General features: G+C 40.1%; 1 protein-coding gene across 3 annotated transcripts in view; it reads right to left on the reverse strand.

Annotated features, from left to right (window-relative positions):
* Mctp1 (multiple C2 and transmembrane domain containing 1) overlaps positions 1-25836 on the reverse strand; it is a 587757-nt gene that overhangs the window by 1949 nt on the left and 559972 nt on the right. For all 3 annotated transcript variants that reach the window (XM_051172525.1, XM_051172527.1, XM_051172526.1), the window contains 2 exons: positions 6169-6278; positions 2440-2549 (listed from right to left, as the gene is read on the reverse strand). In XM_051172525.1, coding sequence (XP_051028482.1) covers positions 2440-2549; positions 6169-6278 — 220 coding nt within the window. The remainder of the gene's footprint in view (positions 1-2439; positions 2550-6168; positions 6279-25836) is intronic.

Below are 25836 nucleotides of genomic sequence, written 5' to 3' on the forward strand. Positions count from 1 at the left end.
AGTACAGCAGACTCTGGGGGGGAACAAATGGGGCACACACAGGGAATGAACAGATTCTCAGTGTCACCGTCACTCGATTTGCTTTTGAGTTTTATAGCCGTGATGAGACTTGTTTGCTTAAGCTTCTCGATTGAGATTGTTAGGTGATGTATTGTTTTCCTCTTTCCCAAAGGTACATATTTTAGGGGGAGGGGTGCTACTGTTATAAAGCAAGCTAAATGTTTACAAGCCACATGATTTGATGCTTGGTTATTGTTTAAGTTAAACTGAAAAGTATTGCTATGAATTTTGGGGGAAAGTATTCAGGTTTGCATGAAATCAACACATGGAGGAAACTGAGGAATGATCTGGGGGATCCTAGCTCTCAGTGGTGTTCCTGTGGAGTGAACTTCTGTCACGTTGGCCCTGGTCTCTTTCCAGCCACGTGAGGCCTGTGTCTTGGGTTTCTTGTTAACATTTCAGCAATCACCTACCACCAAAGAAATAGATTTTGTATTTTTTCATTTGGTGAACCAAGGCTCACATTTTGTAAAATTATTTTTAAGACAGCTAGCCATTGAGGCCATACAGGTTACATAGCCAGATGTCTGCTTTAGGCTCCAGTTTCAGAAAAGCTAAGGAAGGTCGGTCAGGGGTGGGGCTCTTCACCTTATGGCAGTGGAGATAGCTCTGCAAGTCTGACCCCAGATAGGTATGGTTATTTTCTGCCACAAATTCTCCAGTGAAACAGTATCTGGATTCAATGTCAGAGAAATGAATGAGGAGACTTTTAATAGACTAAAAAAAAAAAAACAATAATATGGTTTTAAAAATTCCTATGCCTTCAAATAGGAAAAGTGATGACTTAACTGAATTTCTGTAAATATTAGAAATTTTAGAAATTGGGGAAGAAAAATATAATCACTACTTCCTCTGCCCTCTATCTGTAGCCTGGAGGCAATACTAGAGATTATAAAGACTAACAGGGTCTACCTAAGAGGAAAACATAAATGTGGGCCAAAGGGAGAAAGAAAGTAGGAATCTTTTATCATCACCATCATCATCATCATCACCATGATCATCATCACCACCACCACCATCATTATATGTGTGTGTAACATGGGCCTCTAGAGGCCAGAATACAGCACTGGGCCCCTTGGGACTAGAGTGATAGTTGTGAACCACCATGTGGGTCCTGGGAACCAAAACTGTATCTTCTGCAAGATCTGTAAGTGCTCTTAACTGCCAAGCCATCTCTCCAGCCTAAAAACAGAAATCTTAAAACTAGATTTGATGTATGCTATTTGTCCCAATTCATTTTTCTTCCAGTATTTCTTTAAACAGTTGGGGGCAGGGAGAAAAAGAAATCTTCATATAGTCCTGTTATTTACAATAGAGGCACTTTTTCTTAAGATCCATTTTTAGTCCTTGGTTGTTTTTTTTTTTTTTAACTTGAGCAATCTTTGATGTATATATATATATATTGGTGAAGGGCAAATAGAAAATATTCCTATGTGGTGGTGGATCATAAGGACTGAACACTGGGCTTTCTAAACCAAAAAATTCACCAGAAAGAAAGAAGGAAAGTCAGTTCCAGTTCTACACTGACCATATCCTATATGGAAGCTCAAACTGACCACCTTCTGAATAGGTGGGAAACTGACCACCTTCTAAATGGGTGGGAAACTGACCACCTTCTGAATGGGTGGGAAACTGACCACCTTCTGAATGGGCGGAAAACTGACCACCTTCTGAATGGGTGGGAAACTGACCACCTTCTGAATGGGTGGGAAACTGACCACCTTCTGAATGGGCGGGAAACTGACCACCTTCTGAATGGGTGGGAAACTGACCACCTTCTGAAGGATCCTACGGTCAAAGGGACCATTGGAAGCATGTAGTCAAGTTACATAAAAATTAGGGGGAAGTCCCCTTTAAAGTGGTCTTTTCTAAGAGCATTCTTACTTAGCAGACCTTTTTTTTTTTTTTTTTTTTTTTAATTCCTAAGGAGCCTGTAAATGCTAGTAAGCCTTTTCCACAGTTCTAAAAACGACCTTTTAAACAGGCAGCTAGTACCACGTTTACAGATACTTCTACAAGATACAATACCCCAGCAAAAAGTATATTGTCCTAAATATACCTCATGGTATTTAAGTGGTGAAAATAAATCAGTAATATCTAGGCAAAGTTACACTTTGATATATGAAGAATCTGTACCAGTAATGTTTACAGTATGGTGGAGGCTGTGGTGCCAGATAAGAAAAAATAAATTTTACAGGTAGACCTAAATCTTTATGCCATTGTGATTCTTAACTGACCTGTCTCTTTACATCGTGGAGTAGCTACATGGCCATAAATATAGAGAACAATGGATGATAAAACTCACCTCTTTAAAACAGTTTGCTCTTAGCTGCTAAACAGGTGGGTTGTTGTTGTTGTTGTTTAAAAAGCTTTACTTACCCCAGACGAGAACAATGTATCTCAGTGGAATCAAGTACAGAATAACCGTGAACACACAGAGGGCTACAATGGCCAGCCAGCTTAAGAATGGGACAGTCCAGTTGAAAGTACTGAATGGAAAAGTAACAAATCAGTAATGTGAGTTCGTAACACTTTAATAAACAGTGCTTAAAATAAATGTCATTTGGACTGCTCCGGGACACAGGGTAGTCATCACCTGTTCAGTTCATGACACAGGCCCAGGTAAACAGTCTTGCTAGCAGCTGGGCAAAGTTGTCCAGGGATTTCATAGTCTAAAGCCATGGTAGAACTTGGGTACCTCGCTATATAGTAAAATTATTTTTTCTTTTTTCTACTAAAAAATAGTACCCACCCATTCTCATTTGTTTTTAATTTGTATACAATAGGAAGTCTCAGGGCCTACCATTCATCCTCCTAAAAGCCCCATATTCCCATGTTTGAGACTAAGATGGTTGCAGTAGTTGCCTGTAGCTCTTAGAGCACTGTGTAAGACTTGGATTCTATTCTTGTCTCATGAAAGTCTTCACTTACCAGGAAAACGGGATAGTGGTGAGGACATCCTAAGGTGGGAGAAATATAGGAGATAGGGAAAGAGATGGATCCAGAGGGTCCTAGAAACCTACAAGAAGAACACTATGATGGGCAGATCTAGGCCCAGGGCTTCTGCTCGATCTAAGGCACCAACCAAGGACAATATGTGCAGTCATCATCAAACCCCTACCCAGACCTAGCCAAGGGTCAGAATATTCTACACAGTTAAGTGGAGACTGGGGACTGACTTTCACACTAACTCTGGTGCCCCTTATTTGGCCATGTCCCCTTGATGGGGAGGCCTGATGGCACTCAGAGGAAGGATAGCAGACTACCAAGAAGAAACTTGATACCCTAGCATCATATTCAGGGGGAGGAGGTCCCAATCAGTCACAGTCTGGGAAGGGGAATGGGGTGAAAGCAGGAGGGAAGGGAGGAATGGGAGGATGCACGGGATGGGATAGCAATTGAGATGTAATATGAATGATTTTATTTTTCAATAAAAAAAAGTAATTGAAAAAAAAAGGACTTGAATTCTAGGATTCCTTTTAGGAAGACTTGCTTTCTGTTCAGATTTGTGTTTCAAATGGAGCTGGACATCAGCACAGGGCGGTCAGATTTTTGAAATGGCATTTGCTCTCATTGCCCTTTCTTGGACATGTAAGGACAATTAAGAAATAAAGTCAGCGCTGCCTGCTCTTCTCCTTGTTGTACTTTTAGCACAGGAGACCATGGTCTGTAGTGAATTTGTGGCATAAGCTATGAAAATAGAGTCCAACCGGGGCAGGGAAGTGGATGAGAGCAGGGCAAAGCTCTGCTGATTTTCAGTGGTACCTTGCTGCTGTCAGCTGGGGTGCAGGAAGTGTAAGATAGCACTGACCGTATGATGCCAACAGGAACAGATGCTGGGCCAGTGCACATGCCATACTAACTCACTCTTGGAGCCTGACAAGCTAAAGAAGAGAGTGAGAAGCTAGCAGGTTCTAGTGTAGGTGAGGCATTCACACGTATCAGCATACGGTGTGACAGACACTCAGTAATGACGTGCCCCAAATGTATGGTTTTGTGCTGTGCTTTAGTGACAGGAATTGGGGCAAGGGAATATTATTCAGAGAGAATGAGAGGTTAAAGGAGAGAGAAGGCTATGGCTTAGTCTTTAGAATTCTGAGATAGTTGCATAGAAATACATTTAGGGGTGAGACAAGGTGGGTTTGGATATAAATACAGAAAAGTTGAAACTCAGCACAGATGCATAAGTGGAAATTCATTAAATAAAGAAACATACAAAATAAAATGCATTATCTCTTGCAAGATGAACAGCACCAGATGATGACTCATACTTTCAGTTTAAATAATTTACTTGCTTTAAATTCTGTGTGTGTCCAAGGATCTAGTTCTGCAGATAACCAGTGGATATAATAATAAACAAAAAATATATATGAAACTCAGAAAGTACAGGCTTACCCAAATATAGATCAGCCTTTCTTTCTTTCTTTCTTTCCTTCCTTCTTTCTTTCTTTTTTTTAATAGTAAGTTACTGTCAATACATTATTGTATTTTGTTAAAGAAAGTATGTATTTCAGAAAGGATATGATCCCAGCCCTCCTTTGCTGTTTCTCTAGACCAACTGTTTCCTAAAATTATATTTTCTAATGGAAGACCCAAACTTGAATTAATCTCATTGCCCTGCTTCTGTAACTTGGACTCAGGCTTTTTAAAAAAGAGTGCTTGTTTTTGGTGAGACAGGCTCTCAATATGTAGCTCACAATAAACTCAAACTCATACTCTTGTGCAGGACAGGGAGGAGAATCAGGAGTCCAAGCTCATTCTTGGCTACTTAAATTCAAGGTCAGCCGGAGATACATGAGACAATGTCTCAAAGGAAAAAAAAATGGATTGGTAAATAAAAGTATCTAAAAACAACATCATATAAAATTAAGAATATAAGTTCCAGTTGGGCAAAGTGGCACACAGCTTTTATCTCAGCATTGGGGAAACAGAAGCAAGTGGATCTCTATGAGCTCAAGGCTATCCTGGTCTACATACTTCCAAGATAGCCAGAGCTAATTAGTGAGGCCTTGTCTTGAAAGCAAAACCAAACAAAAACCCCAATGTTTGTGTGTCCCTTGATTTTATATATATATATATGTGTGTGTGTGTGTGTGTGTGTGTGTGTGTGTGTGTGTATGTATAATTTATGACTTCATCAAAGAGTGGGTGTGGTAGGTAGCACATGCCTTTAATCCAGTATTTGGGAGGCAGAGTCAAATGAATCTCTGACTTCTAGGCCAGTCAGAGCTATACAATGAGAATTTGTTTCAGAAATGAAAACAAACACAGAACCACACACACAAAATAAAACCAACATACCAAACAAAACACAAATGGGCCTGGAATACTATATCAATGGTAAAAATCATTTGTTTTTTTGCAAAGGGCCCAATTTCAATTATCAGCAGGCACATGATGGCTCACAACCATCTGTAATGCCAGACCCAGGGAATGTCATGCCTTCCTGAAACCTCCGTGGCCACCAGGCACACATGTGGTGCATATGCATACATGCAGGCACAACACTTAGAATAAATAAACATAAAAATACTTTTAATTAAAAAGAATTCTTTTATAATTGCAAAATTTGTATGTTTTTTCCTAAGTGATGAAATGTAGCTTATTTCTTGATTATATTAAACTTGGTAAAAATATAATTAGACCTGTACAGTACAGGTGTCTTCATTATCTATTAGGTCAGATTGTTTTTCTACCATGACTTCAAATTCTTTTTTAAAAAGTTAGTATTAAAAAAAAGTATGGTAAAATTAGGACAGTGTTATTTCTTCAAAACTACAAGTCTAACTTCTTTCCAACCAATGTATTCTAAATTTCAGGCAGGAAATTGACAGAACCATCATAAAACCAAGGAGGAGGAGAAGGAGAAGGAGAAGAAGAAGAAGAAGAAGAAGAAGAAGAAGAAGAAGAAGAAGAAGAAGAAGAAGAAGAAGAAGAAGAAGAAGAAGAAGAAGAAGAAGAAGAAAGAAGAATTCACAATAAATTATGACAAAACTTAATGGTAGATCATCCAAGAGTTACTTGTGCCAGACAGAATGTGGTATTTTGTTCTGAGAGTCAAGTGGACCATCCCATAAAAGGCCAGGCTCAGACGTCAGCATCACTCACTTCTTTATCCTCTCGCCAAAGGAAGCCACTTCATCTAGAATGCTCTGGACACTGACACAGACCTCCTGGATGGCATAGATTTTGTTTATAAATCCTTTTTTTTCACCATCCTAAAATGCAATAAAAAAAAGAAAATCTGAATGAGTAAAAGGTATACATTGGTTCTTGCCTTATTCTTCGGACTGTCCTCCCTTGCGTGTAAACTTCATCTCTATGTTTATGCAAATGGATATTTGGAGCTCATGAAAATTTCAGGAAAAATGACATGAGAGGAATGTTCTAGACGGCTGCAATTCAAGCAACGTGATTTCTGTTGCTGTTACCCTGATGAATAGGAACGTGAGGCAGAGCTATGGGTGGTGTGCAGATATGAGAGGAAGATTTGCCTAACCTGACACAAGACCCATTTAGCAAGCCCAGTCCCTCTCCTCTTCACCAGCCTCCCTCTCTTTAAAACACAGTCTTAAGTATTTCAGGTTGCCTGGCACTTACCGTGTAGCTGTGTGGCTTTGAACCCTTGATGCTCTTCTGTACTCCTAAGTGCTAAGCCTACAGGCATGTGCTGTCACACCACACCCAGGTTTATGTGGAGATAAAGCAAGCACTCTAGGAACTAATGGACAGCCTAGCTTCAGAGGCAGTTTCTTGACCCCATCACCTTAGCTGGGTCTCCACATATTTCCTTGAATATTTTGTTTCTGCTTCCTATTGAATCAAGGGCTTTGTGAACTCTACCACTGATCAAATCCTTCAGTGGCATAAGATACCAGGCACAAACAAGAATACCTAGAAGCAGTAACAACTTATTTAAAACAAAAAACAAACAAGCAAACAAACTAGTACTCAGATGCAGGAAGTGGACACTCCTAGATCAGATACACAATATTCTTGAAAACAATGCTCAGGTAGTCTATGGTTGCATATGCTGGTAGCCAAAGTTCTAATACCTCCTTTTTTGCACATACTTCAACTCGAAACTTGAAATCAAGCAATGCTTGTATACCAGGGAATGGGTGGGAGGGGATTAAGTATAAAGCGCCCTGTGCATGGTGTGAACCTATAGAAATGTGCATGATTTATAATTTTAGACCCAGAGGAAGAAATGGTGGCCTTTCACGATGGAACTCAGCTCAGTAGCCTAGCATCACAGACACTTGCCTATGTTGTTTGGTGGAGACCATCCAACCCTGATTCCATGACTCCGTTTCTCTATGCCAGCTTGAATTTCTATGGAAATGTAGATCCAATTTCATTGCTTTAACTTCTTTTGAACACTTGCACACCATGCCAGAACACTTGAGACCTCATGTGGCAGTTAGTGCTTGCTGAAAGCAGCCAGGAAGCCAGGATAATAATGTCACGCTGCACATTTACATACTGACTTTCATCTTATAGGAGTCCAAACACTGCACTGTGAACACTGGGCCAGGGCTGGCGCTCAGCTGTTTTGCCACCTAGGAACCAAGGACAAGTGCATCACAGGTGCAAAGGCTTCCTCTAAGGACTTCACAGTACTCTGGGACCAAGGCTGTATAGGCCGATTTTTATAACTTGATCATAATTGTAGATACCAATCAGAGTTCTTATTAAATTTAATTTCAATAGAAAAAAATCTTCTACATTAGTCACTGTAGTGGTTTGAATAGGTATGCACCTCCTTCCCTCCTCCCTCCATAGACTCATGGGTTTGAATGTTTGGCTCATGGGGGAGTGGCATTATTAGGAGGTGTGGGCTTACTGAAAGAGGTGTGGCCTTGTTAGAGGAAGTGCGTCACAGTGGAGGCAAGGCATTTAGGCTATATATGTTCAAGCTCCACCCAGTGTGGAACACTCTCTCCTTGCTTCCTGTGGATCTATAAGCCATCCCCAATTAAATGTTTTTCCTTCTATGGTTTGCCTTGGTTGTTGTGTCATCATAGCGTGAAACTCTAACAAAGACAGTCATGCTATGCCAAAAAAAAAAAAAAAAAAAAAAAAAAAAAGATTATCAATGGAGGTAGATGAGGGATATTCTAAGCCCTGTGATATGGGGAGTAATTACATACCAGCATTCTCCACTGTACTCAAAACCCATCCTTCACTGTCCATGACACACCAAGATGCATCAATTGCTTATGTTTTCTCCCTCTTCATTTTACAAAACAAAATATTAATTTCACCCATGCCATCCTATGTAATTGTATACTTTAGATAAAGTGAATAACCTGTGACTCTTTCCAGTTGTTTTCATAACAGCAAAGCTGATCTGATGCTTACTGTACTCTACGTACCAGTTAAATTATTTCATGTCTATGAAGCAAAGAGCTCTTATAAATTATTTATTCTGTATGTAGCAAAATAATCAAACCAAACCAAACAAACAAAAGCAAAACCCCGCAGGACTGGGGTATGTGTTGGTGGTAGACTACGTGCTTAGCACAGCCCTAACTTCAATCTCCAGCACTAAAGAAAAAAAAATAAACAACTTAAAGTGTGTTGTTTGCACAGTGAAAATCCTACTTTAATATAACCTCAAGAAATCATGAAAAAAAGAAACATGGATATATTATAATGTAAAACTTTGGAGGGTTGATTGAATGTACAGATTTATTGCAACTTCAACCAAAGTCTTATGTTTGGAGTAGACAGAAATGGAGAGAATTTTTAAAAGTCTTTCTAACTTTGCTTGGAAGATAAGTTTGTAACTGGAGTCAAATATTTCTACAAAAGAAGAAAATAATGAGGAGGCATTTTGTAGACCACATATTTTATTAAAATAAGACAGAGATATTGACAGAACTATGTAGTAATACATCGTGCTGGATGCATGCATGTAATGCCAGCACTCAGGAAGTGGAGGCAGGATGACCAAGAGTTCAAGGCCAGCTTGGGCTACATAAGATCCTGTCTCAAAAAAGTAAGGTAGGGTCACCATGTAGAAGAACTTCGTGAATGAGAGAATTTAGTTGCCGACAATACTTAGGGGAAAGTGTGCTAAACTCTACCTTAAATAAACTCTCAACTCTATTAGGTAGTCCTAGTCTATATCAATCTCTACCTCAAATATTTCTAAATGTATTCTAATTTTTAAAAGCTATGAATAAATTATAAAAAATAATATGGATATTTACTTATATTGGCAGGCACGAATTTTCTAAAAACACGTTCATAGTAGCTTTATTCATACTAGAATAAAGAATCTAGAAACAACCTAGATGTCCCTCAACTGAAGAATGGATAAAGAAACTGTGGGACATTTGTACAATGGAATACCACTCAGCTATTAAAAACAAGGAAACCATGAAATTTGCAGGTATATGGATGGAACTAGAAACAATCATCCCAAGTCAGGTAACTCTGTCCCACATGGTGTATACTCATAAGCAAATATCAGCTATGTACTACAGGATAACCATACTACAATTCACAGAGCTAAAGAAGATAAGTAGCAAGGAGGACCCAAGGGAGAATGCTTAAATCTCACTTGAAGTGGAAATAGAATAGACAGCAAAAGCAGTTGAAGAGAGGGAGCAGGATAGAAAATGAAGCAAAGAAAGAAATGAGGGTGGAACTGGCATGTGCGGAGAGCAGGGCAGGAGGACAGAGGGCTTGTAGAGAGAAGAGAAACCATGGGAGGGGGCATCTCCAAGACAAGCTGGAGATCCATGACAGGGCATGCTCCCGGGATGATATGGGGATGCATCTAGCTGAGACTCCTACTAGTAGAGGTCATTGAGTCTTATCAGGCTTCCCTCCTACTAAACAGGATTCTTAGGGGAGGGAGAGCAACACCAACTCATCCACAAAAATTACAACCCAAAATTTATCCTGCCTACAAGATGTACAGAGATAAAGATAGAGCAGAGATTGAGGGAAAGTTTAACCAATGTCTGCCCCAACCTAAGACCCACCCATGGGAGAGAGCCAATTCCTAACACTATTAAGAATACTCTGCTATGCTTACAGACAGGAGCCTATCAGAGCTGCCCTCTGAGAGACTATACACAGCAGTGGATCAAAACAGATGATGAGACTTACAGCCAAACACTGGGTGAAGGTAGGGTATCTTGAGGAAAGTAGAGGGATGGACAGAAGAACCTGGAGGAGTTTCACAAGGAGACCAACCAACAGAGCCAACTAACCAAGACCCAGAGGTGCTTGCAGAGACTGGAGCACACAACCAAAGAGCATGCATGGTCTGGACTTAGGCACCCTACACAGATGTAGCTGATGGGCAGGTTGGGCTTCATGTGAATCCCCTAGTAAGGGGAGAGGGGACTATCTCTGACATGGACTCTATATCTTGCTTTTTGATCACTTCCCCTGGCAATGTTGCCACAACAGGCTACAGAGGAAAAGGCTGAGCTCAGGCCTGATACGACATGATGAGCTGGGATGAGTGGGTAAGGGGGAATCCCTTTTCTGAAGAATAGGGAAGAGCGGAAGAGAGAGGAAGGATGGACCAGGAGGAGAGGAGAGAGGGAGCTACAATAAGGATGTAAATTGAATAAATAAATTAATTAACAAACAACAAACAAGCACTAAAAAGACTACAGAGAAAAAACGTGAAATCGGTGATTTCATAAAATCACAAACTGTCAAAAGTCACCATAAGTTTATAACTTTCAAGCTGGGTTACAGCCAGTGCTATAGTGTGTGCTAAGCATGTGTGAGTCTTTGGCCTTTGAGCTAGGCCTTAAAGACTAACTGGGTAAAAAATAGCAACAAATATTCCAAGTGACAGGATGATATTCTCAGTATGCTCACCCAACAAGCTCCTGTAAATATTTTCATTACAGCTTTGTTATAAACTTAACAAAAAATCCTTAGCACATTGAATGGGACTATTCTGGAAACCACAAAACATTTAGTTTTTAATGATGAAATGCTTGTGGCCTATTTCAAATGAGTGAAAAGTTAAAATGATATACAAATCCTATTTTTCAATGATTAATATTGTATGTTTAATAGTCCCCTTCTAATATTAAAGAAGAAAGAAAAGGAAAGAAAGAAAACAAAAGAAGAAGAAGAAGAAGAAGAAGAAGAAGAAGAAGAAGAAGAAGAAGAAGAAGAAGAAAAAGGCAGAAAGAAAGAAGTGAGTTAGAACTATTCACAGGGCATTATTTTACTTTAGCTTTTTTATATTTTGTACTTTAATAAGCATCAGGTAATTTTGAAAAAAGAGACAGATAGATGTTCAATGAATATTATACAATGCTTCTTATACCTAATACAACCTTCATAACCATTCCATAGTATCTTTTCTCCACTGTTTGTTAGAAAGTGAGGCTTAGAGGCAACGGACAGGGCTCAGGCTGGGGCTGTGACAGGCCAGCATCAGTGTCTTCTCCCCATAGTACATTGGATGGCTCCTTCATTTTACTAGGGAGAGTCCAGTTCCCCTGCCCCAAAGCTTCAGTAAAATAAGCAAGAGGGAAACAGAAAATATTGACTTGTATGACCCTAATTTAGCCATGAGGCTCATCTTGCAGCTAAATTTTTCAGCAAGAAAATGAAATCCAGAAGTTGCATTCAAGGGTAGGAAGTGATGATGTGTTAGAAATCACCAGAATTAACATAAACAACATGCTACAACATAGTATCTTCAGCAACAGGAGATATCATTTAGGCCACTAAAATGGCAATTTTAAATAGTTACTTTACAAATTCAAATGGTGACCTGTAAGTCTTGAATTTTTATTCTTAAAAATTGACTTATACAATTTTCTTTGTTTTTCTCTCACTTTGACCCCACTGCCACTCCCATGCCCCTGCCATCAGAAGACAAAATAAGATAGGCTTGCCTCAGGGTTGGTAAAGTTTGGGGAAGCAAATATATGAGGTAAAATCTTTATCACAAAATCTCTTTCATCAGTTTCTATATTCCTTCACTGTGGTCTCCAGCCAATGAAGTAATTACTCTTTATACACAGTATATGACCCAAAACTGCAATGGGTAATGGAATTGCTCTATGTTGCATTCCAATATTTCACACTTTCCCCCTAATGTTCAATACTTTATTAGTAGGGAATAAATTGGTACATTTCTTTTATTGTCATTTTTTTCTTTCTTTTATAAGCCAGTTTGGATGAAAGAAATACCACAGAGTAGTTAATCATCCAAAGGCTCAGTAGTGACATTGGTTTAAAAAATGATTAATATTTCTTTTCAACATGTAAAAAAAATGTTACTTGTAGAAAACACTGAATGTGATAGAAAAGAGGGTGGGAAATAGTCTCAAATGCATTGGCACAGGAGACAACTTCCTGAACAGAATACCAATCACATAGGCACTAAGATTAAGAATTAATAAATGAAACCTTATTAAACTGAAAATCTTCTGTAGGGCAAAGGACCCCATTGAAAAGACAAAACAACAGCCTACAGAATGGGAAAAGGTATTTCCCAACCCCACATCTGTCAGAAGGCTGATATTATATAAAGAACTCAAGAAATTAGACACAGACAACCAAATAATCCAATTAAAAAGTGGAGTACAGAGCTAAACAGAAAATTCTCAACAGAGGAATTTCATATAGGTGAGAAACACTTAATGAAACATTCCACACCCTTAGCCATCAGGGAAACACAAATCAAAATGACTCTGAGATTCCATCTTATACCTATCAGAATAGCTAGGATCGAAGACACAAGTAACAGCTCATGCTGGTGAGGATGTACAGCAAGGAGGACACTCCTCCATTGCTGGTGGGAGTGAAAACGTGGACAGCCACTTTGGAAATCAATATGGTGATTTCTCAGAAAATTGGCAGTCGGTCTATCTCAATACCCATTTCTGGGTATACACCCAAAAGATGCTCTGTCATACCACAAGGACACTTGCTCAGTCGTGGTCATAGCCACTTTATTTGTAATATCCAGGAACTGGAAACAACCTAAATGTCCTTCAACTAAACACCCGATAAAGAAAATGTGGGTACATTTACACAATGGAGTATTATTCAGCTGTTAGAAACAATAACGTGATGGAATTTGCAGGCAACTGGATGGAACCAGAAAAGATCATGCTGAGTGAGGTAACCCAGACCCAGAAAAACACACATGGATATGTACTCACTTATAAGTGAATATTAGCCTTAAAGATTTCTTCATAGACCAAAATTGCGCTACAATCCACAGACCAAAGAAGCTAAGCAGCAATGAGAGCTTAAGAGGTGGTAGGGTGCCACATGACTCGCTGAGATGGAGAAACAGAATAGGCATTGCAGGTGCGTGAGGAGAGGAGGCTGGATGGGGCTGGAAATGGGAGGGGGTGATCAGCTGTGGGGAGGACAGAAGGAGAGAATACTGGGAGGGACAACTGGAATGAGGGGAGCATCTCTGCCACAAGCTAGAAACCTAAGGCAATGGAAAGTCCTGGAAATCTATGAGGGTCACCCTAGCTAAGACTGTTCACAATGAAGGACACAGAGCCTGATTGGCCATCTCCTGTAACCGGGCAAGACTTCCAGTGGAGTGATCAGGACATCAACTTAGCCACAAAACCTTTGACCTACGATTTTTCCTGCTTACAATATGTGCTGGGGTAAAGGTGGCACAGAAATTGTAGGAGTGATCAACCAATGACTGGTCCAGGTTGAGACCCATAGCATGAGAAGGAACCCATCACTGACATTACCAGGAGGGCTAGGGACCAGAGGCTGGATGCCCAGAAACCCACAATAGAACCAAACATAAATGACCCAAAAAAGTGAATTAAATGATTCCTAATACTCTTCTATACTCACAGATTGGTGCCAACCCAGTTGTCATCAGAGAGGTTTTACCCCACAATGGATGGAAACAGATACAGAGACCGACAGGCAAACATAAGGCAGAGCTGGGAAAATCTTGCTGAAGAAAGGGAGGAAGGATTGTTGGAGGCAGAGGGGTCAAGAACACCATAAGAAAACCCACAGAATCAACTAGCCTGTTCCCATAGGAGCTCACATAGACTGACATAGACTGACACCAACAAGGGAGCCTGAGTGGGACTGACCTAGGTCCTCCACACATATGGTACAGTTGTGCAGATTGGTCCTCTTGTGGGACTCCTAACAGTGAGAGCATGGGTTGTCTCTGACTCTGTTGCCTGCCTTTGGGACCTTTTCCTCCTACTGAGTTGCCTTGGATAGCCTTAATAGAAGAGGGGTGCCTAGTCTTACTGCAACTTGGTATGCCATGGCTGGTTGATATCCATCAAGGCAGCCCTTTTCTAAAGAGAATCAGAAGAGGACTGGATGAGGGTGGGGGAGGAGTAGGAGGGGGAAAAGACCGAGAGGAGAGGAGGGAGGGGAAATTGTGGTTGGGATGTAAAATAAATAAAACAATAAAAGGAAGCAGTTATAACTATAAATCTGAGAGCATGTGAGGTTTCAATTGCATAACTATTTCAGTTTCTATGTGTTATTTTTTTAAAAGTTCATCACATTGTAGCCTGATCCCAGCCCCCTCCCTCCTCTCCTCCCAGTCCCACTCTCATACTCCCTCCTCCCATTCCCCGTCTCCTTTTCAGAAAAGGGAAGACCCCCAAGGGGTATCAACCCATCATGGCACCTCAAGTGCCAGCAGGACTAAGAGCATCCTCTCCCACGGGGGCCTGACAAGACAGCCCAGCTAAGGGGGAAGGGATCCAGTGGCAGGCAACAGAGTCAGAGACAGTTCCTATTTCCATTGTTAGGGGACCCACATGCTGACCACGCTGCACATCTGCTACATATCTGTAGAGGGTCTAGGCCCAGCCCATGCATGCTCTTTGGTAGGTGGTTCAGTCTCTGTGAGCCTCTTATGCAGGTCTAAATGTTTATTTATCACATTCAAATTTTCCAGAAAACATCAATGACTACAAATTTTGAATCTTGATTCTCTAATATTTTCTCAGTTTACTATCACGTGCTAGAACAGAAAATTCATGAGGTTCTTCCCAAAAGTAGCTACTTGTCAGTTTTGAGAATTTAAGAAAAACTGGAAGGTCAATCAAAGACTCAACAGTAGCATTTAATATGCAGGGAATCATACTCGTGGATTTTGCAAGCACAATGACAGATTGTCCCACTTTCCTTTGCATTGGTCCCAGTCTGGATGAGACCAGGAAGCCAAACTGATAGGCATCAGGGGTGTGAACCCTGAGCCTCAGTTCTCATGTTGAACTACTTCCTGCTTCAGTCATTAATGCATTTAGGGACGTGCCAAAGTGGTCATTGTCAACCTCACTGACACCATAGAACGTATGTCTGGTGAACACCTGTGTGTAGTGGAAGTTTTGGTTACATTGTGTAGGTATGCTTTTGTTTTGGTCCCAAGTGTGGGAGGTGTAACTGTCTTTAGTTTGCCCACAGCTGATAACAGCCTCACGAGAGGACATCCTGTTTTGGAGTCTGTAAGACACACACACACACACACACACACACACACACACACACACACACACACACACACACAGAGAGAGAGAGAGAGAGAGAGAGAGAGAGAGAGAGAGAGAGAGAACTTTGCATCACTTTGCATCGCTTGGCTTCACACAGCTTTGTTCACTTCGCTTAGCTTTACTTTGAGACTCTCCTAGAGAGAACCGTTCCAGAGAAAACTATGAAGAGGCTGCTGCTAGTTTGTTCCACTGTTGCTATTTCTGTTTGCTGTTTGACTGGACTGCTGTAATCCTGATGAAAAAGAGTGGAATTGACCCAAGGAACTGACTCTAAAAAAGGTCTACTTCAACTGTCTACTAACCTTTCTCTCTGACGTAGAATCGGTGTAAGGGAGGTAGAGGTATTAGGGAACCCAAATTAAGGAGGTTTTAAAAAATTAAAGCCTATACCTATAGTGTACTTATTACAGCAGATACAGAATGTTTGTTCCAAGTATTACTATTACAAAATTGAATTTATTTCACTTTCTACACTTGAGACAGTGTTTGTCTTGAACTGAAAAGGAGGTTGATTTATATTTTCCCTTCCAGAATAAAATTCTGTTCTTCTTTGCTGTTGCTTCCTCTGACACAAAGTAGCCTTGTGCTTTTTCAGTACAATTTGTAGTAGCACTGCAGTTCATTTGCATGTAATGTTAAAGATTATTGTAAAGCAACAGAAATTCGGACAAGAACATCGATCACTTGGGCTGCACAATATGAAGTGGACTCTTAGATATCCGGTTGTATTCCAAGCTTCAGGTTAGAATTGAGGAGGTAAAGAAAAAAAAAAGGAAAGGGAAAAGAATGTTAATAGAACTAAAAGAACTAGGAAGGAGGGAAAGGGAGAAAGAGATCAAAGAAAAGGAAGAGAGAAGGGAATCTCATGCCATGATAGCAAACATAAAACAGAACTCTGCCCCCTGATCAGGGAATATGGTCACACTGTTCTTCAGGAAAAGTACTCAGATTTGACATACCTTCCTTAAAAGCTGGTTTTAGACAATTTTGCTTCTTCTTTATAGTTTTACTGTACCACCATGGCAGAAAGACATCACAAAGTCTGACATTTGCCAAGACGTAACTAGTTTACCAAAGAACTCTGTAGATAAGCATGGGAGTCTGAGCATTTGGAAAGTGTTTATGTTTTGTATGCTCCACGTTCTATGCTAAGGACAGTTTGGTCCCCTGCTTTTCACAGTTAATTCAGTAAGATGTTATTGAGTTCTGTGCCTCTACCCTATGGAAACTGTATTGGATAGGACATAAAGATTGGTGAGGGACATACCAAAAAGGGATCAGATTTTTTTTTCTCTGCCAACCTTTCCTTCCTTTTCAGACATAGAAAACTATATTTTCAGCCCAAAAAATCTAGAATACTGAAATGTTCACAGAGAGGAGCTTGGCAACTCAAAGTCCCTTGGCGAGCAAATCTTAGTAAAGTGTCTTCCTTAGTTCATACTAAATCAAGTCTTTCCCAGCTTACTTGTTCCTGGATCTTCTCTTGATATTTTTCTAAGACCCAGGATGTCTCTTTTGAGACACTGAGGAATCTAAGACATAGTTAAGGTTAGGACAGTGACTGGGGATGATTTTACATGGCAGTAGTTTATTCTTCAAAAGGTAACAGCAGGTTGGCTCTATTCTCACTCTTGTTCAGGACACTGCCCCTTAAAATGTGCTCAATAAACATTGTTTGACAAGGCTCCCCCCAAATATAGCAGTGCTCAAAAAGATATATTACAGGGGTTGATGGAAAAATGAATAAATATGATAATACATATAGAAGTCCTAGTACAATCCTGACAAAAATAAAACATCTATAAAGAACTATTGTTAGTAATACTATAAATTAAAAAATTAATTCAATGTATTTTTTTCATTTTGGTTTATGTTTAAAAGACTGAATCATTATAGGAAATTCCTGACTGCAGGAGTATTTCTGTATTTACTTACTTATTTATTTTTGCATCAAGTAACTTACTGAGACCAGTTTGATGCCATGTTAGAAAATGATTCTTTGCAATGTTCCATTGAGAAGATCTTTTCCTCCTATTCTAACTGGACATAATCTTTGTTTTCTGTTTGGCTTTTGGTTTACTTTTATCAAATTAATCAATTAATTTATTTACTTTACATCCTGAACACAGTTTCCCCTCCCTTTGGTTTACTCTTTTTTTTTCCTTCCAGAATAAATAACTGTACTTCTTTGCTGCTGCTGTTTCCCCTAGCACAAAGTAGCCATTTGCTTTTTAGTATAATTTGTAATAGCACTGTAGCCCATTTGCATGTGATGCTAAAGAGTATTGTAAAGCAACAAGAATTCAGACAAGAACATCACATGGGCTGCACAAAATAAAATGGACTTTTAGATATCAGGCTTTTAGATATCTAAGCTTCATGATGGAATCCACGGGGATAAGAAAGAAAAAGGAAAGTGAAGAGGATGTTAATAGGACCAAAAGAAAGGAGGAAGAGGAGGAAGGAGAAGACTTTGGAAAACAGGTCGCAGGAAACAGGAGAATGAGCAAGGACCTCATAAAGCTGGTGTGTATGTGTGTGAAAAATGAAAGAAAGATGCCTTAGATCAGAAAGGAAATGACATCAAAGCAGATTTATAATCATGAAACTTTCTATTAAAATTATTTATAAAACAGTCATCTAATAAACGAAGACAGAATGTACCAAAAGTACACAAGGGTAAATGCCTGTTGTCAGGAAGTTGACCTGAAGCCAAGCTTCCTGCTGGTTAGACCCTCATCACAGAGATCTTAAGGGAGATGTAAACATTCCTAACAGTAATGATTTAAGAAAATCACTTTTAATAGGCTTGCAGGCAATTGAAAGTTCTTTTAGAGCTACATATCAACATCAAAGTCTTCAATTTCTTCTCCTTGTCAGCAGGCAAGCCTCACACTTTCCTCAAGAGACCTTCCATCTTAGCTGGCCCATGAGCCTTTGCCCCAAGTCCTGCCTTCAAGAATTGAAGTGAACAGAAAGGCTAAGGGGTCTGTCTCCAGGCCAGCCTTGACAGATGCCAAATAACCGAGTGGAAAATAAATACCAACAGCTACTTTTACCCCTGAGTGCTGAAATAAGACTCACCCATGGGGCTTTCTATAGAGTCCAAATGAAGAGACTGAAGAAAGCTTTTGGAGAGTGTGAAATCCCAAAAACTGCCTTTCTCAAACTCATTTTTGAGAGAGAGAGACAGAGACAGAGAGAGACAGAGACACAGAGAGAGACAGAGACAGAGAGAGAGAGAGACAGAGACAGAGACAGAGACAGAGAGAGACCGAAGGACAGAGACAAAACAGAGAGAGACGAGAGACAGAGAGAGAGAGAGACAGAGAGAGAGAGACAGAGAGAGAGAGAGAAAAAGAGAGAGAGAGAGAGAGAGAGAGAGAGAGAGAGAGAGAGAGAGAGAGAGAGAGAGAGAGAGAGAGAGAATATCTTTAAAGCCCCTTTGCTCGCACATTGCCATTTTAAAGATAAAATGGGACAGCTGGGAGATATAACTGAGCTATAGTGCTTGCCTACAATGCTTGAGGGCCTAGATTTAATCTCTAGTGCCCTGCCCCACCCTCAAAGTTAGAGAACAGTAAATTCTCCTATAATAGCCTCTGTCATTTCCACTCATTTGAAACTCAGAGAACTTTGCTGTTAGGTTGAAACTGCCCTGCTCTTTCTAACATTTCAGTGATAAAGACAGATTGGGCCTGAATCTAGCAAATGCTAGCTAGAGATTTTTCTTTTTCTCTTTTCCATTGCTTCAACACCTCACGCATGCAAATATACCTCTATTCCCTTCCCTACATTTCATCTCCTATTTCCCAATCACTTCTCCCACCCAACTTTGTGTGCTGTGTCTCTTTCACTGTAGTCATCTACTACCTTTGGCTCTCAAGATCTTCCGACGCCTTCTCCTCGGTGGTCCCTGAGCCTGTAGGAAGTGTGGTATAGACCTTCTACTTTAGGGATGAGAACGCCACAGTCACTTATTGCTCCATGTTGGCCAGTTGTGTGTCTCTGTCAATTACCACCTACTGCAAAGAGAAGCTTCTCTGAGGAGGATGAAGAGATGCACCAATCACGTGTATAGGGAGCAGCACTGAGGGAGCCATTAAGTACTGCATCTGTTGATCAGAGTAATAGCAGCAGGCTCTTCCCTAGGGCCCAGGACCTGTCCCATTATCAGTGCTAGACATGAGTTCCATAAGCTCTTGTGAAACAGGTCCCAAGTCCCATCAGCTTATTTGCTCCCGTAATGTGACACTGCACCAGCTGGCATGTCTTGCTGCTGGGCCACTTACTACTGTTAACTCCCAGGCTTCAGCTAGGCACACCTGTTAATTACTTTTCTCCTCCAGTAGACGAATAGCACCTTCCAGCACTGTAAAAGTGTCTGTGATTCTTGTATCCAACCTACTAAAAAGTTATAAATGCACATTTATATGGAAGATACCTTTTTTTTTTGACATGATTTGTTTCACTTTTTAACTTTTTAAAAATGTTATATGTTGAGAATTCTCTGTTTAGTTCTGAGCCCCATTTCTCAGTTGCGTTATATGGTTTGGTGGTGTTTAATTTCTTGAGTTCTTTATATATTTTGGATATTAGACCTTTGTCAGATGTAGTAGGGTTGGTGAAGATCTTTTTCCCAGTCTGTAGGCTGTCACTTTAACAGATGAATATCGAATGGCTGAGAAACACTTAAAGAAATGCTCAAACGTCCTTAGTCATCAGGGAAATGCAAATCAAAACAACTCTGAGATTCCATCTTACACCATCAGAATGGCTAAGATATAAAATTCAAGTGACACCACATGCTGGTGAGGATGTGGGGAGAGAGGAACACTCCTTCATTGCTGGTGGGAATGCAAACTAATACAGCCACTTTGGAAATCTATCTGGCGCTATCTCAGAAAACTAAGAATAAGGCTTCCTCAAGACCCAGCTATTCCACTCCTTGGAATATACCCAGAAGAAGCTCCACCACACAACAAGGACATATGCTCCTCCATGTTAATAGCAGCCTGATTCATAATAGCCAGAACATGGAAACAGCCTAAGTGTTCCTCAGTAGAAGAATGGATAAAGAAACTGTGGTACATATACACTATGGAATACTACTCAGCTATTAAAAACAAGGAATTACCAAAATCTGTGTACAAATGGATTGAACTAGAAATGATCATAATGAGTGCGTTAACCCAGAAGCAGGAAGAGTCAAATGGTATATACTCATATCTAGACACTAGCCCAAGGGGTATGTCCCATGAAAGTCTTCACTTACCAGGAAAGTGGGACAGAGGGGAGGACATCCTATGGGGACTCTAGGTGAGAGAAGCATGGGAGAATGGGCAAATAGAAGGATACAGAGGGCCCTAAAACCCTAGGAACATTATGATGGGCAGGTCTGGGCCCAGGGGTCCTGCTTAACCTATGGCACCAGCCAAGGACAATATGTGCAGTAAACTTCAAACTCCTACCCAGATCTAGCCAATGGAAAGGATATTCTCCACAGTTGAGTGGAGGGTGGGGACTGACTTTCACACGAACTCTGGTGCCCTATATTTGACCATGTCCCCTGGATGGGAAGGCCTGGTGGCACTCAGAGGAAGGATAGCAGGCTACCAAGAAGAGACTTGATACCCTATGAGCATATACAGGGGGAGGAGAGTAGTGGGAAAGCAGGAGGGAGGGAGGAATGAGAGGGTACAAGGGATAGGATAGCAATTGAGATTTACTGAATAAATTAATAAAATATATATAAAAATAAATAAAAATAAAAATTTTATATGCGTTGGTATAAGGATGTCAGATCCCTTGGAACTAGCGTTACAGACAGTGGTGAGCTGCCATGTGGGTGCTGGGAATTGAACCTGGGTCTTTTGGAGGAGCAGGCAGTGCTCTTAACCATTGAGCCATCTCTCCAGCCTGATTTGTTTCATTTTTAAATAGGTGTAGAAATCAGATGTAGAACTAAGAGGGAGACTGTCTTTATCATGTTTATAGCCATAATCTTTTTAAAAAGATGAATAGTTTCTAAATAACTGGCTGTTGCTAAGTGTGGGTCCTTTGCTACCTTGGCTACAGTATCTACAGAAAACCATTGACATCATCTGCAACAGTCAGGTAACCATGGCACATAATTTGCGATCATTACTTTTAAATCAAATTAGTTAATTCATTTGAGGCACTTACCTTAAACATCTGGAACACAACCAAGGTGTTTAGTAAATATTTGTCAGTAATACTATTAACAGCTTAAGGAGACGGCTGAGAAAAGAAATCCTACAAGATTAAGGGAAGGGCCAGAGAGATGGAATGCTGTTCGTAGCACTTCCTGCACAAGCATGAGGACCTGAGTGTATACCTCAGAAACCACATAAAAAGCTGGGTCTGGCTACACATATGCTTATGACCCTTCCTTCCTCTGAGGTGGAAGGGGCACTGCTGGACGCCAGCCTCACTCTAGGGTTAGTAAGAGACCTTGTCTCAAGGGAATAAGTGAGCTCTGGCCTACCATGCACACACATACACACACTCACACATACACACACATATACATAGTCACACACATAGACACACACACACCTACTCACACACAGACACACACTCACATACACACTCACACACTTGGACACAAAAGCAATACATGTTAACAATACATGTTAACATCAAATTCATAAAAAAAAAAAAAGAACACCTTTTTCTCTTACAAGCCATTATTTTATGTTTATATCTTATAGGCTTCCTATTATTCTTAATCATGGTCCCTGGAGACTAACAGAATTGTTCTCCTTCTCTGCCACAGAGGTTGAAGATCTCTTGCCTAAAGTCTTACCTCACACATGTTCTTCCATATGTGTTTGCTCTCACCTGAGATTTGGGGTTTGACAAATGGCATCTGAATGGGAAGTTCATCTGTTTACAATATTCCTCACCTGCTGAAAGTTGTATGTTTTCCACAGGCCACTGGTCACACTCATGCAAGACACACACCATTTATCATGCGTATCACATGATTTTATCTGTCAGTGCTAATGCAAGTCAGACATTGCATTAGAGCCAGTAATTTGTTCAACAAGCCTAGTGGCTGAATTAGCAACAGAATTGTTTAATCTTGAACAGATAAGCTCTGATACCAATCTACTTTGTATCATTTTTGTTTTGTTTTGTTTTGTTTCACTTATGTGTTGCTGGGAAGGGAACCAGGGCATCATTTAGTGCTAGTTAGGAAGTTGCCCACTGGCTACAGTCCCAGCCCTTTAACACAGATTTAGGTAAGAGAAGAGTTTCTCTTTAAATAGGTGAGAAGGAGGTGCATATACATACACACACACACACACACACACACACACACACACACACAGAGAGAGAGAGAGAGAGAGAGAGAGAGAGAGAGGAGAGGCGAGGAGAGACGGGAGAGAGAGAGAGAGAGAGAGAGAGAGAGAGAGAGAGATGATGATGATGATGAATAAGATGAAAATGATGATGGACTATTTTTAATATATATAAGTAAAAGCAATCATATCTTTAAGACTTTATAACTTCTAAAGCATTTGAACTTCATTTCCTACTCAGGATGGGGAAGCAGGTGTCTGTCCTATTTTGAAGATAAGGAAACTGAGAGCAAGAGAAGCTAAGATGTCACTATTAGTTGAAAATAATCTCTAGCAGCGTCTCTGAACTCAAACTGGGCTTCTTTTCTTTCAGGCCACTGCTAAAAAGAACCCAGGAGTCACATATGGCATTTCTCACTACATTGTTTGAGATGTTTAAACTTGGCTCTTCCCTAAAACTAATCTTCAGTTATAATCAAATTATGTGAGAAAGAAATCATGTTAGTATTGTAAAAACAATGAATGCTCTTTGTGACATCTCCAAACATAAGAAAGAAATACTTTCTGAAATCCAGAGGCTATTTTTCTTTACAAATATTTTACAAGACAAACTTGTACCTTTTTGAAAAGGCACATCTGTTCTAAATTACTCCCTTACAGAAAGAGAGAGAGAGCCACCATCCTTCTCCCATCTGAGCTTAAAAGAGATTTGTTGACATGTTCTAAGGCCAGCTTAGACAAAACAGCACAGGGGAGAGGATGCAGGCAGCAGGACCAGGGCTTGGCTTTGCTTAAACCAATTCCACATGCCCCATGAGCTATTAGCTGCTTTTTATTTCCTGCTCTAAAGATCCATAGTGAAAATAATATGGGGTAAGGAAAGGCTGCACTTCTTATTTTTCCCCCAACAAGATGCTGTGTTAGCAAATAGAACATATGAGCCACCTTCAACAAACCAAGGTCCTTAATAATCCATTCTTCAAACACTACTGGTATTTCCTTTCCAAAGATGGACTGTGACTGGAATCAATTTTATCATTTGTACGGTTACAATTGCCAAGTTTCTGGAAATAATCGCCATTTAAATACTGGATAATATTTTTATATGAAGCCAACCACAGCTTTATTGCTATTTCATTTCCATGATTTTTTTTTTCTGTGCTCTGAGAATATGATGTCTTTGGGTAGGGGCAAGGCTTAAGTAAAAAAAAAAAAAAAAAAAAAAAACAAAAAAAAACAGGGACAAGGCAACATTGAGTTAGTGCTAATAGCCTGACTTGAATACACTAAACAGGGGAAATTAGCATCAGGAACTTGTGATTTCCTCTACCCATTTAGGGCTTCAGGGCTTTTCTTCTTCAATTCTCTACAGCCATCATTAATGACATAATGTAGAGAGCCAGGACCAGAACTGAGAATTCCTAAGGTCACAGAGATACGCTGCGAGACAGAAGCAAGGGTGGTGCAGGTGATGCTCTGGGCAGAGCTGCGGCGAGCTAGGCTGTCTCCCTCTATTGATGCCATATGTAGCACATACCTGAGTAACAACCCAGAGCTCCGCAGGTTGCTGCTGATATATGAGGCAGGCCGACTCCCAACCCTTTTCTTGTATTGGCGTAAATCATGAGAGCAGCTCACTGTGAGCTTGGAAGTCACAAGAACCCTGAAGGCTCACTTTGTTTACGTAACGGCTACATTTGTGTTTCCTTGCTTGTCTAAATGAAAGTCTGTAATTGATTGTGTGTGTGTGTGTGTGTGGGGTGTCAGAATAATGGGCTTTCAGTTAGTTAAGGGTAGGGTGAGGGAAAAAGAGTAGGACAGGACAAAATAATATGGGAGTCAACTTGAAAAGTATCTCATATTCTCTCATGTGGACAGCTATTGGTTTAAGACTATAAAGTATATCCTTTAGGAATTATTCTGATTTAAAAGCAAGTGTCCCCAGGGCTGGAGAGAGATGGCTCAGAGGTTAAGAGCACTGACTGTTCTTCTAGAGATCCTGAGTTCTATTCCTAGTAACCACATGGTGGCTCACAACCATCTGATTCCCTCTTCTGGCATGCAAGTGTATATGAAAGAAGAGCACTGTATAATAAATAAATAAATCCTAAAAAATATAATCAAGTGTCCCCAGAAATTTCATGTGTTGAAGGTTTAGTCCTCAGATGATGGGTCTGGTCCTGAAAGATGACTCAGTCATGAAGCCTGTCATAAACTGATGGCATTTGAGGCAGATGGTGAGAGATAATATCTAGTTAGAGGAAAGCTATCATGTCCACAGAGTTTGCCCTATTTCCTTGTCTCCATTTCCTCTTTCTCTCTCTTTCCCTCCTTCCTCATTGTTATGAGGGTATGAGCAACTTCATATGTCACTCCCTTCTTCTGTAATGTTTTTTTTTCTTTATCCTGGATCAGAAACAATGGAAGCAGCCGACCATGGACTAAAAGCATAGAGCTATGAGCCAAAATAAGCCTTTCCTCTTCTGGATCAGGTACTGGCCACAGTGATAAAAACTATAGCACAGAGATGGTAGTTCATGGAACTGCTTTTAAAATTAAAGTAGGTTTAAATGGATTGAGGCTATAATGTACTTTCCTGGGCAGATGGGTTAAAACTTGAATCCTATTACAAATTGTGGATAAGTTACATAAGCTCCCAGACCTTGTTTCTTTATCACTAGCAACATCCATCACATTAGCTGTTGACAATTAAATTGGGTATAATGTAACTGGTCTATTAGTAGGTATTGTAGAAATATTGTATAAATATATTTTATAAACAATCACTATATTGCCTTTCTTCCCAACTAGTAGTGCTGGCTTCTTTTTCTATTTTTTTTTCCTATTCTCATTTTCTAGGAATTTGTATGGGAGCCCTGTTTACTGTTTATTATTTCACATCACTTCTTCATTTGAGAAGTACCCATTTACCTAAG

The sequence above is a fragment of the Acomys russatus genome, chromosome 30 (genome assembly GCF_903995435.1).
Source record: "Acomys russatus chromosome 30, mAcoRus1.1, whole genome shotgun sequence".
In the NCBI taxonomy this organism is placed as follows: domain Eukaryota; kingdom Metazoa; phylum Chordata; class Mammalia; order Rodentia; family Muridae; genus Acomys; species Acomys russatus.